Source organism: Trifolium pratense, linkage group LG2, assembly GCF_020283565.1.
Source record: "Trifolium pratense cultivar HEN17-A07 linkage group LG2, ARS_RC_1.1, whole genome shotgun sequence".
NCBI classification, from domain to species: Eukaryota; Viridiplantae; Streptophyta; class Magnoliopsida; order Fabales; family Fabaceae; genus Trifolium; species Trifolium pratense.
Genome location: NC_060060.1, coordinates 70,565,471 through 70,579,663, shown reverse-complemented (window position 1 = coordinate 70,579,663; position 14,193 = coordinate 70,565,471). Strand labels below are relative to the sequence as shown.

Below are 14,193 nucleotides of genomic sequence, written 5' to 3'. Positions count from 1 at the left end.
CCGATTAAGTGATGCTTGTAGAGTACTTTAAAAAGGGGAATGCAGTTGAGTTGATACTTAGTTGGGAGGCATATTTAGTGTTTCTAGGTTATAGACTTTGGATGATGTAATATTTGTAATTGTGAGATCATGACTATTAAATGTTTTAAGGATGGTTATGGGAGGTAGTTTAAAAATGTCCTTAAAGGAGCTTGGTGAGGACTAAACTTGTGGGTGGGTCAAAAGCTGAATTACCTAGAAAACACATTCGGGACGGGACACAATGTTTTTCTTAGTATATAAGGCTAGAAATAGAGTTGGGAAATTATCAGGAGACTTCAGAGAAGTGTTGAAGGAGTCCCAAATGGTAAAAAAGAAGGTAACCATGAATTGTCGGTTGTCTTGTCAGTAGAAGTTGTGCTCCAGCTATCTTTGTAAAAAAGAAGGTAACCATCAAACCCTTAACAAAATGTGTGTGAACTATCAGACTCTTACAATCCCTAGCCAACAGAATTGGGGAGTACAGTGAATGGGATATCAATTTGAGATCTGTTATAAACTTGAAAAAGAGAACAGGGTGGCTGGGTCATAATCTAGAATCCAGCCAGGTACCGATTTATTAATGCAGATTTTTAGCATGCCACCATGAATTTTCGATTATCTTGTCATAATAATATTTACAAACCTCCATGATTCGCCCCATTAGATCTGGTGTTCATTTTCCTCGAATTCCATAAAACTCGAATGTAACCAAAGGGATTGCATAGGGGTCTCACAGTTTATCCTCAGAATCAAAAGCCATCTATGATCCCTCTCAATTTGACAGTAATACTATTTTTCATTACAAAACTTGTGACTCTCCTGCTATGAATCTTAATGTTTGCTATGTTACGATTCTCCTGTGTAAAGCCTACTGTGATTATAATGTCACTTCTCATGTTTGGTGACTCTGCTTTGCTTGTTTGCTGAAGTGAAAGATTGTCCAATCTCTAGAATGTCATCTTGCGAGAGAGAAGATAAGGTGTCATCATAGTTATATCGGTTTCAAAAGTAGTTCATCAATGTCTATATCTCATAATTTATTGATTACTCCTTGAACACTATTAGTTATTAGAAGACTTGTAGCATCTCTGTTGATTTCTTTGGAGTTGTTTTTGTGACATTTCCTGAATTGTTTCTTTGTTTGATTGGGTTTTTAGGACGAGGAGTCTAGTACGAGTACTAATAAGGTTTAATACTTTCTCTGTTGTATCTATGAAACACCGTTCATACCATACCTGACAAATCATGGAACACAACACAAATTAAATTACATTATAATAGATGAGAATCATGACAGAAGAGAGTTGTAAAAGAGAGGTGTATTCTCCATCTATAATCAACTACAAAGTTAATCTATGTCACAACTTTTAGGAGGAATAAATATCTGTAAAATTTTATTTATCTTTCTGCTGAACTTCAAAATATGAGATCCTTTTCCCTTGACCTGGAGAATTAACACCAAAAAAAATATTCAAAGAAAAGTTGTTACAAAGAATAAATTTAACACTAATTAAGAAACAGGAGCATTATCAAATTATTTTAAAATGTAGATGATCCTTCTGACTGCCTTCTGACCCAAAACCTTCTCAATTTGTATGGATAAATTTATGAGTCATCTCATCGCATTTATAAAGTATTCAATTTTCATTTTTCTATTTAAAGTGAGACTTAATTCCTCTCACACTTGCTACAACATTGGGCCTTCTAAGCAGATAGTTAGAAATTTGATTTATGATTTCTGCGTATAGAAAAAATTCGGTTGAGAGTAGAAAACTCATCTTATGTGGAAACTTCGTACCCATGGTAAAACAAAAAGAAAATATTAAATTGTTGAAAGAAAATTCAAGGTAAAGAAATAACTTTTAAACGTTGGGAGGAAGGATCTAATCTAATATATATAACTTCAGAAAAAAAAAAAAAGGGATCGCCTCCTTACTTTTTAGAGGGTTCTAAGAACATTATATTTTGAACACTTTCTCTAATGGTTACTCTAATTGAGTAAAACTCATATAGGTATTAACGGTCATCTATTTTTTAACTTTTTCATCCCAATTTCCAAGATATACCATGGTAGCCTAAAAAAAAAAATTAATAATTTTAATAAACTTATGATCAACATAACATAGTCTTACCTAAAAAAAAAAAAAATATAACATAGTCTTCTTTTTCTTATGTTTATTTGTCTTTACATAACATGTGATCAGAACGCCGTTAAAAAAAAAAAGCGATTACAATAATAATTTATTATTTATTTTTTTAATAATGAATAATCTATGGTTTTTAAAATATCTATATACCAACAAGTATCATATTGAGGGCACATTTGCATTGACATAATTTTTTACTTATGCAAAACATCTTAGATGAATAAATAAGTTTTTATGTATTATTATAAACTTAGTTATAAAGATACAACACTTATTGGTGAAAACTTATGAATTAACACGGGTTTGGATCCTCTCCTTCACTTATTTCTCTCCGACTCTCCCCTTCAGTGGCGACTCCAGGATTGTTAGGGAGCCTGGACAAATTTTTGGAGAGAATTTTATCAACCCAAATTTCGAATATAAAAATATTTAAACTCTGTTTTTCAATATTTAATTTTGGAAGAAATTTTTAAACAAGAAATAACATGCAAGAGTATAGTCATGTTTCCAATATAATTAAGGCTCAACTAAATAAGAGACTACAATGAAAACTGAATCCACATCGACGTATATAATTATATTAAACTACTTATTTATACAATCAAAACAACTTAACAAATTTTAAAATTCAAAACACCATCAAGTCATCAAACAAAGATTATAGATTGAGAAGGTTTTAGGTTGTTAAAAATTAGAATTAATTGCATATTTGATCTGTTATGTTTATTTTAAGTTTCAATTTGGTCCCTTATTTTTTAAAAGTTTCAAGTTGGTCATTTTCCTCAAATTTTAGTTTAAATCGTCGACTTTTCTAATGAATTTGTGTACGTAGACCACTTAGGAGAGTACTATGTGAATGTTTTAGAAAAATTAACTCAAAATTTAACAAAAAGTTAGAAAAAATTAACTCAAAATTTAACGAAAACGACCAACTTATGTTGAGATCAATAACATAAGGAACTAACTTGAAACTTTTAAAAAATAAGGGACCAAATTGAAACATAAAATAAACATTAGAGACTAAATATGTTTCGTACGGTACCTTTACGAAATGCGTTTCTTTCTTTTATTTTTATTTTTTCTTGTTTCTTATTATTACAAAAAAAAAAAAAAGCAGCCCAGGCATGTGCCGGGCTTGCCAGACGGCATAATCGCCACTGCTCCCCTTCACTCATTTGTCTCTATCTCTCTCTCTTTCATTTTCTCACTCATCTTCTTTTTTATTATTATTTTATTGATTTTCTCTCTCCTGTTACACATATATTGTTGAAGGAGGGAAGGAGATGATCGAACTTCTTACATAGATCATGGTTATCTCGAACGATTCTCTGAGCCAATACAAATTACTTGTATTTAATTGTAAAAATTACATAGCAACCTAATTTCACGGTATCTTTTTTTGTCAAGTAATCTAGAGGTTAGATATTCCACCGTTAAGGTAGATAAGTGAGATGATCGGAGTTTGAACTCGATCATCTACCTATATATAATGCAATTTCTTGCTAAATGAACTAAATGCAATGTCCTAACTTGTCGATAACTAATAAAAGACAGATTAATAATTAGAATTTAATTTAATAAACAATAACATGGAGTAAGTGCGGATGATATGCAAATTAGATGATCACAAAGAAATCCAATTGGAGAAGCCTTAGATTGGGTAACCCAAAATCAAAGCCACAACTAATTTTTCCTTTATCTTTCACGCATTGCAGATTAATTAGAATATTCATTAATCTCTCATTCCCACCGAAAAAAAAAAGTGGAAATTCATGTGAACATCCTTATCACGTGATATATATTATGTGTTTTGTGATTGGCTGTGTGGCATTATTGAAAAAATGTTGGGCTGCAAACATTTTTGATCACTCCCTTCCTTAACTGTTGTTTATCTTTTGCTGACTCTTGTTTATCACTCGTGCCTTTCAACTTGGTTAGTTGACTCTTCATGTGACTTCCTTGTGCTCCCGTGACTTTGTTACTAAAGACAAATAAATTACACTTCTCTATACTCTCCTCACAAGTCACAATTCTCAAAGTACCAAGCTGCACCTTAAATTTTGGCATCCCATATACTCGCAACAAGTTATATGAGTCTAATTTCTTGGCGTAATTTACGCCAATAGTGAATAGTAACAGTGAAAACATGCATTTCTTGCAATTCAGTCCAATAGAATGAAACAATATTTAACAATGCATTGGTCCTAGTAAGGGTATTGGTGTCTTTAACCATGTGGTCGGCTGTTTGATTTCTGGCTCATATGTATGAAAAAAAAATTCGGCTGGGAGGGGATAACTTACCTTGTTTGTCCCAGATTTTTCGACGGAGATTAGACATCGCTAACGACGATGGAAACTTCGTAACAACATCATGAGAATAAAAAAACAAAAAATAATATAATATCAGTGATGATTAGTCTCCGTCAAAAAATTTGTGGACAAACAAGGTGTGTTCTTATTAGTTACTATTAGTCTTGTTCACAAAACTGGCTGGTCACTTTTGTAATGAAGTACTAGAACACAGTATGATCAAATTAAGTGGTTGAAAATGTAAACAATAAATGATGCATTGTGGGTATGGGTGGACTGAAGACGAATGATGATGAGTTGAGGGGTGACATATAGTTTGATAACAGGTGACATGGGATTACTTCTCACATTGCTATCCGAAGATATGTAGCAATTGGATTAATATAAAGTGCATATGTATGTATCCCTTGTCTATTTTAGAGATGGTAATGGTTATCCACATACATGTACTATGGTACTCCAGTATTTACTCACCATGTTCGTTACATATTCCCACGCAACTAGTAGTAACTACTTTTGGGAGTCAAGCACAAGGGGTTAAATTCTTAGAATTGAGTATCGGACCTAACTCATTCTTATAAAACAGACTTGTAAAGTGAGGATTGCATCTAGTTTATAAATACTTAGTCAGATCATATCGCAACCAATGTGAGACTTCTTAACCTAAACAACCACAACTGTGACAACAAAAGTTTAAAATTTGTCTAGGAGAAATACTCACATTTACTGTTTAATATTATCTCCAATGAATGGAGTCTATGGAAAACAAAAAATAAAATAAAGTTAATGAAATAGGATTACCTCCATTGAATGGGATATATAAAACTCGAATTCAAATCTTAAGTGAAACAATTTTTAGTTAATATTTACTTGTCTCTTGACAAAATTCTAGATTGCAAAATTCTTTTTTTTCTTCGGAAAACTGGAATATTGTCTCAAAAAATGCTACGCACACCTACTGGTGCAGGTGTTTTAACCTGTGCTTCCACCCCTGTTAAGTAGCCCAGTTAATCATTAGAATCCATACTTTTGAGAGAGTTTGAGGGAATAAGATAGTCTGTGATTTGGAGAACATGCATAATTTCTATTTGGTAAAGAATTTTATTCTAAATCTTTAGATCCCTACTTTTGAGACTTGAATTTTATCGATTCGTCCTTAAAATCCATTTTTCTAAGTCTCAAGAATAGGGATTATAATGATTGATAATAGAATCCGTTACCAATATCTTTTATTTATATTTTATATCTCATATCAATCAAATCTCTATAAAACCAAAACAAATAAATCTCCATCAAATTACCAATTTTTTTAACATAATTAGATAACCTATAGATAACTATATACTTCTTTTGTTTCACTAGTCTGTGGTGAATAATTGCACTTGCAAGGCCATCATTACTAATGGCTAAAAAATTTACTCCTTAAGGTAAAATAAGTGCAGATTTCCGGATTGAAACTTCATCCTCTGCATATAGATATAGAACCATATACTTTTTTTTTTCACCGGTCTATATGGATCGATATATACTCTTATTATTACAACAATAATCTTGTGCACTTGTGAGACTATCATAACTTAGTGGCTAAAAAATTTACCCTTTAAGATGAATAAGTAGGGAATTTTGAATTCGGACGTCGGCCCTCGGCCCTTGCATATATAATATGATATACTTATCGATTGAGGTATGCTCACAGAGAAAAAGGAAAAAAAAATCTACGGGTATACAATACTTCCGTCGTCCGAATTTGATTGATACAGTTGACTGTTGTGCATTATTCACACATGTTGCTTTGACCTTATTTTTCTACTAATAAACAAAAATAAATATTAGCATATAAATGTTATTTGATTCGTCTCGATGAGTATTTTTAAAATGTCAAATTTTTATAATTTTTACTATTATACAATTAAAAATATTAATACCCAAAATTATGCATCGGCATGCGTGAAATAGTCAATTATGTCAATCAAATTGGGACGAAGGGAATAACTAAGTAATAAGAACAAAGAAGATGATTGGTTGGTCTTTCCGGTAGCCAACCCTGTTTGTGGCAGTTGATCCCGTGATCAAACAATTAACATTAACGTCCAATTAACCAACCTTCCAACTTCCAACTTCTTCTTCTATATAAACACTATCTATACTATAGTCTAGTAGTATTTTCTAAACCATCAATCATCATATCATATCACTCAATAAACTACTACCAAAAGTAATGGCTTCAACTTCAACCACCACATTATATTTACACTTTCTGTTAACATTCTCATTGTTTTGTTCATTCCATAATCAATTAACCTTTGCTTTCACTTCACAAGACTACCATGAAGCTCTTGAAAAATCCATTCTTTTCTTTGAAGGACAACGATCCGGAAGACTACCGTCCAATCAAAAACAAACTTGGAGGGGAGATTCTGGCTTATCAGATGGCTCTTCTTATCATGTACTATATATTATGCATCATTTTCTATATGTAACTAAAATAAAATAAAAAAAATCAAATGTTAAATAATTATTTGTTTGATCATTTTTTTTTATATGTATAATATTTGGTTCAGGTGGACCTAGCTGGTGGTTATTATGATGCTGGTGACAATGTTAAGTTTGGTCTTCCAATGGCTTTTACTACTACATTATTAGCATGGAGTGTCATTGAATTTGAAAACTCAATGCAAGACCAAATTGAAAATGCTAGAGCTGCTATCCGTTGGAGCGCGGATTATCTTCTTAAGGCAGCCACCACAACTCCAGACACGTTATATGTTCAAGTGAGCAAAACAAATTAACATCAACTTATAAGCGGTGGTGGCTCTGAGCACGATATTTTATTTTATTTTTTAATTGTAGACTCGAAATTTTAGATTCACAGAATTATACGTCTTTTAAACTTCAACATATGATTAATGTAGGTTGGAGAGCCTAACATGGATCATAGGTGTTGGGAAAGACCAGAGGATATGGACACTCCTCGCAACGTGTATAAGGTATCAGCTCAAAACCCGGGTTCTGATGTAGCGGCGGAGACTGCAGCTGCATTGGCAGCTTCTTCGTTAGTCTTCAAAGATTCTGATCCGACCTATTCCTCCCAATTGCTTCAAGCAGCCATCAATGTCTGTTCCGTTTCTCGTCTCTTTACAATCTTTCTCTATTTTAGTGTCTCAAATTATATGTTTTGTCAATTTTAATGGTCTAATTAATCAATTAATTAATGTGATTTATGCAGGTATTCAATTTTGCAGACCGTTACCGAGGCTCTTACAGTGACTCTCTTAATTCAGTTGTCTGTCCATTTTACTGTTCTTACTCTGGATACCATGTAAAGTCTTAAACCAACCTTTAAATTTTCTTTATGAAACGTAACGAATCACATGTGTACGTTACGAAATTAATCTAAACATGCTAATGTTATTATTGCATAAATAAATAGGATGAGTTACTTTGGGGTGCATCATGGATTTATAAAGCTTCTGGAATGAACTCCTACATGGAATTCATACAATCCAACGGCCACATATTAGGCGCCGATGATGACGGTTACACTTTCAGTTGGGATGACAAAAGACCAGGAACTAAAATCTTACTTTCAAAGGTACCATTTTCTTTAACTCTTTGACTTCATATAATCTGTCACACATAAATCACATTAATTAATAACTTATGGATATTGTAACAGGAATTCTTGGAGAAAAATTCTGATGAGTTTCAGTTATACAAGGCTCATGCAGACAATTATATTTGTTCTTTAATACCAGGAAGTCCTGGTTTCCAGGCTCAATATACCTCAGGTCAATAAAGCGCGTCATACTTTAGTTCATTTTTCGAGTTTTACTTATGGTTAATAGAAAAAATAAAGCATTGGTAAAACTAAAAGTACATTTGATATGTGCAGCGCGAGTTTGAGTTCACAATATACTTCTTTTTGTACATAGTGCGTGTGAGTTTCATCACTATACATTCTTTGACACCAAAAAATTAATTTCGCAGGCGGCCTTCTGTATAAAGGGAGTGAGAGCAATTTACAGTATGTGACAACTACAACCTTCCTTCTATTAACGTACGCCAAGTATCTCAACTCAAATGGAGGTGCTGTCTCGTGTGGTACATCAAAAATCACAGAACAAAGTCTCATAAAATTGGCGAAAAAACAAGTTGATTACATTTTGGGTGAAAATCCATCAAAGATGTCTTATATGGTTGGTTTTGGAGAGAAATATCCAAAGCATATTCACCATAGAGGTTCCTCTTTACCTTCGATCCACGCGCAGCCTCAAAAGATTTCTTGTAACAATGGTTTTCAATACCTTCATACCGGTTCACCTAATCCAAATGTTCATGTTGGAGCTATCGTTGGTGGTCCTGATAGCCGCGACAATTTCTCTGATGACAGAGATAATTATCAACAGTCAGAGCCGGCAACTTATATTAATGCACCTTTTGTTGGAGCTCTTGCTTTTTTCTCTAACCAAGAATGAAGTTAGTTACCAATAATCACATGAAAGACACGTTTAACTAAAAGAATGTTGGTGATAGATAGATCCATTTAGTTAACTAGTTTAAGTACAATCTCTCTATTAGTTAGTACTAATCAATCTCTCTACATGTCATTAGGTAAATTAATGTGGAAGTTTCTATAGTATTACTGTAAACTTTTAACTAAATCAGTACTAAATTAATGTGTAACTCTTTATATCAAGCAAAAACTATATATTGGTCTTTCGTGAACAAATTTAATATTAGTCAATGTTAAATATCACCTCCAATTTGGGCTTTAGCCCTCTTTTTTACCAAAAAAAAATAATATCAGGTCCAATATTATATATACGAATAACAAGGTTTGCTTTAGAAGTTAAAACTAAGGCCTAAGACATCATGATGTTATTTTGCCATTTTTATAACGAAGGAAACTTACTTCATTTCATCGCGAATAAAATGTTTAATACGTGTAGGAATATAATGATAGTAGTGAGGGTTAGATGTATATGTGGCCACCCTTGCTAAGATGCGAGCCAACTCATTTTCTTTCTGCGAACAAAATAGACCGCACCAGCATGACCAAAGTGCACCTCACACATTGCTCGATAGATGCCTGCATAGCTGAGAAGATAGATGAAAGAAAACAGCTCTCAGACTCACAGTTTGGATATGCCAAGTTGTTTCTTACTAATTCAGGCACCTAGCACAATGATACGGAATAATGCAACTCCATTATGTTGTAGATTCGTTCATGCGAGTTGGGAGTACAGCATGTAACACCATGTCCCGATCAAATTAAATGCTGTTAAGGTTTAAATTCGGTGCAATTAATCAACACTTGAACATGTGCATAATTTACTCTTGCTTTGTTGGGCAGCAAACAACATGAAAACCAGACTGACAAAAGATCGATAAGGCTAAGGGATGTCTTTCACATATAGTTTCAGTTTCTTTCTTATTGTTTCTTGGTTAACATGTCGTTGGTGAAGTAATAGGAACAAAAATGGATTGATTCATAGTGTAAAGTAATACAAATAATTTGATCCTTCAACTAGAGTCTTACTTTTCACCGATCATTTTGAATCACCTATAAACCTATGGAACATAATTTATTCAAAGGATACATTCATATGGACAGTTAAATACTTAAATGCATATATAATAATCATATAATAAAAAGTATAACATTGATCATATGACTATTTGATATTTCCGATGGTCAAGACCAATGAAAGCCCCAATGGTCATTTGCTCATTAGTATTTTTGAGGTCCAAGATTATCGAAAACCTCAACGGTCATATCATCATTTGAATTTTCGATGATTAAGGCGGCCGAAAACCTCAACATTCATGTGACCGTTTCATATTTCTGGACGATAAAGCCATCGATATGTATTTAGTATTTACTAACTTTCCGAAGGCTTAGACTGCCGTAAAGTCAAAATTTGGATTTGTTTGACGTCGCCCGCATTTTGATTTCGCAGGTCTAGGAATAACTTCTTGCCCGTTTTGAGGGCTTTGGCAGCTAGAACTTTCCAAGGGCCTAGGCCGTTAGAAAGCTTACCCAACTTCCCCAAATTTGTCCGCATCAATGAACAACGGACACGATACGAGTATCAGATACGATACGTATCCAATACAGCGATATGTCATTCATTAAGAAATATAAAATATGATCCGCCTAAGATACTTATAAGATACGATACATTTAAGATACCTTTACTATACATTAAAGAATCGGAATAGAGTTCAAAACCGAATTAATAAGTACTATTCTCCCACCGAGTAGAGGGTACTATGTACTATGCTTGTTTATCACCGAGTAGAGGGTACTGCCCGATCCACATTTCTCCCATTGCTATCCCAATACATCATGGAGCATCAGTTATAATTGACTTAACATGAAGTGCAAATGTTAGTATGTGCAATTCAGACGGTAAAAGACTGCATATACTGGTACATTTGATATGTTGGATCGTGGATTTGAGTCTCCGATATCATCTTCTCCGCATTTGGCATGTGCATTTCGCCACTAAACTCTCTTACATCAAAATAATGATAATAATATAAAGTGCATATGTACCAGTTTGGCTAATACTTTTACTAATTAACTCCTCTATATATTCAAAAGTGCATGCTGCATTTTTTTAAAACATTGAAAAAAGAAATAGTATATTTAATGATTCTTTTGTATATTTTAGAATATGATTTCTATATAGAGTATAGACAAATTTTTATATAAATAGATTTATATTTAATTAATATAGGTCTAGTAAAATCTTAAACAGTAAGGAGAAGACAGTGTGATCATTGGTTACAGTTCCAAGTATAGCCAACCATGTTTGCCGCAGTTGATCCTGCGATGAACAATTTGCATTAACATTCATTTAATCAACCTCCCAACCTCTTAATTCTTCTATATATAAGTAAATTCACACAAAAATTGCTTCATACACTGCCTAAAGGGATATGGCTTCAACTTCAACCATTACATCATACTATTTACACTTTCTGTCAATATTGTTAGTGTTTTGTTCATTCAATCATCGATTAAGCTTTGCTTTTACTTCGCAAGAGTACTATGATGCTCTTGAAAAATCCATTCTCTTCTTTGAGGGACAACGATCTGGAAGATTACCATCCAACCAGAAATCAACGTGGAGGGGAGATTCTGGATTATCAGATGGCTCTTCTTATCATGTATTATGCCTCATGTAACTATATAATATGTATGTTAAGTATTTGTTTGATCATTCTCTATATGTATTTGTTGATTAGGTGGACCTAGTTGGTGGTTATTATCATGCCGGTGACAACTTAAAGTTCGGGCTTCCAATGGCTTTTACTACTACATTATTAGCATGGAGTGTCGGTTGAATTTGGAAGCTCAATGCAAGATCAGATTGAAAATGTTAGAGATGCTATCCGGTGGAGTACGGATTACCTACTTAAGGCAGCCACCAGAACTCCACTCCAGACACGTTGTATGTCCAAGTGAGTGGCGGGTCTAAGCATGTTTTGTGTGTGCAATTACACATGATCTTCAATTTTAATCAATTAACTAATGCCAATGTTATAGGTATTTAATTTTGCAGATCGTTATAGAGGCTCTTACAATGACTCTCTTAATTCTGTAGTCTGTCCATTTTACTGTTCTTACTCTGGATACAAAGGTAAGGCTAGAATCACATGAGCGCGTTATGAAATTAATCTCAACCTGTTGATGTTATTATTGTTTAATACATAAATAGGATGAGTTACTTTGGGCTGCATCATGGATTTATATAGCTTCAGGAATTAACTCCTACAGAGAATTCATAAAATCAAATGGCCACATATTAGGTGCCGATGATGATGGTTACACCTTCAGTTGGGATGACAAGCGACCCGGAACCAAAATCTCACTTTCAAAAGTATGCACCCTTTTACTTTGTCTTAATCTTATCTTGATAAATCACATTAACCTATGGTCATTGTGACAGGAATTATTGGAGAAAAATTCTGAAGAGTTCAAGTTATATAAGGTACATGCAAACAATTTCATTTGTTCTCATGTACCAGGAACTCCAACTTTTCAAGCTCAGTACACCACAGGTAACCAATCCTAATTCTTCAATTCAAGGGATAGCTAACACATAATTGTTGGCAATTAAGGTCAAATTGGTATGATTTGAGTTGTAACTGTAAGCACCTTTGTAAATTAAATAAGTTGTTAAGCGTTCGATTTCTAACTAACACGATTTGTGCTGTCAGCAGCTTCGTACTTTAAATAAGTGAGTACTTAAGAGTTCGATTTCTGACTAATACAATTACAATTCTTAATAGAATAAAGCAAAATAGAAATTATATTGAAAATGAGAGAATTGAATTACATCAAAGAATATAAAAGGCTTATATAGCCAATGAAAAGAACAACTAACTGGCGTAACTAACTAACTAACTAACTAACTTGTGTAACTAACACACCGGCATAGGTAACAGTTATATATATGCATACATATGAAAATGCAATCCTTAAATATGCTCCAAAGGGAGAGCGATTAATCTAAATATTATTTTTTTTGCAGGAGGTGTTCTATACAAAGGGAGAGCGAGCAATTTACAATATGTGACATCTACAACTTTCCTTCTCTTGACATACGCAAAGTATCTCAACTCAAACGGGGGTGTTGTTTCGTGAGGAACATCAAAAAGTACGGAACAACATCTTGTAGAATTGGCTAAAAAACAAGTTGATTACTTTTTGGGTGATAATCCAACAAAGATGTCATATATGGTTGGTTTTGGAGAGAAATATCCAAAGCATATTCACCTTAGAGGTTCCTCTTTACCTTCCATCCACGCGCAGCCTCAGAAGATTTCTTGTAATGATGGTTTTCAATACCTTCATACGGGTTCACCTAATCCAAATGTTCTTGTTGGAGCCATTGTTGGTGGTCCTGATAGCTGTGCCGTGACAATTTCTTTGATGATATAAATAATTATCAACAGTCAGAGCCAGCAACTTATATTAATGCACCTTTTGTTGGTGCAGTTGCTTTTTTCTCTGCACAAGTAACAAACTAGTTGCCAAATGCCAATAATCACATAACTAGAAGAATGTTTGTGATGGATAGATCCATTTAGTTAACTTGTTTAGGAACTAATCAGTGTGTGTGTGTGTGTGTGTTTCTTTTTTTTAGCTAAGAATTAGCTTTTGTCACATGCATGTGTGTCATCTTCTACATGTTATTAGGTAAATTAAAGTGGAAGTTTCTATTCTATTGTTTTTCCAGAACAAGTTTCAATTCTATTGCAACCTTTTAAATAATTAGTACATTTTAAAAGTTTGAAATTATCAGTATAAAACTTAGAAAAGGGGAGGACAGGACACACCAAGCATTATATGATGGAATTTGTCTACTACCCACAAGTGAGTCAAATTTTTCACTATGAACAAGCTTGTTTTTACAATTGGATTAATAAATCACATCATATCTCATTTGATCTAATAGTGAAAACAAACTTGTAGATGGTGAAAGACTTGTGTCACTTATATACGATAGACTTTGCCGATATAATGAACCAACATCATGTAAAATATTTGTGGTTCAAATTAACAATTGATCGTTGCTCTTTATAGGAAGTTTAAATATATTGGTCTATTATGGACAAGCTCATGTTTAAATATATTTGGAAAGCTAATTTTGGAGAAGACAGGGTATGAAATATATAAATACAACATTCACAAGGGTTTTTT

The 14,193-nt window shown here is 33.3% G+C and overlaps 1 protein-coding gene and 1 pseudogene across 1 annotated transcript; both read left to right on the top strand.

Moving 5' to 3' along the window:
• Nucleotides 1-6,636: 6,636 nt before the first annotated feature.
• On the top strand, nucleotides 6,637-9,608 carry LOC123910233 (endoglucanase CX-like). The gene is made up of 7 exons (XM_045961324.1): nucleotides 6,637-6,924; nucleotides 7,040-7,249; nucleotides 7,391-7,591; nucleotides 7,705-7,797; nucleotides 7,909-8,070; nucleotides 8,155-8,266; nucleotides 8,466-9,608. The coding sequence occupies exons 1-7, from the start codon at nucleotides 6,697-6,699 to the stop codon at nucleotides 8,951-8,953; spliced, it is 1,494 nt and encodes a 497-aa protein (XP_045817280.1). The 5' UTR covers nucleotides 6,637-6,696; the 3' UTR covers nucleotides 8,954-9,608.
• Nucleotides 9,609-11,269: 1,661 nt separating this feature from the next.
• Nucleotides 11,270-13,700, top strand: LOC123910234 (annotated as a pseudogene).
• Nucleotides 13,701-14,193: the final 493 nt, after the last annotated feature.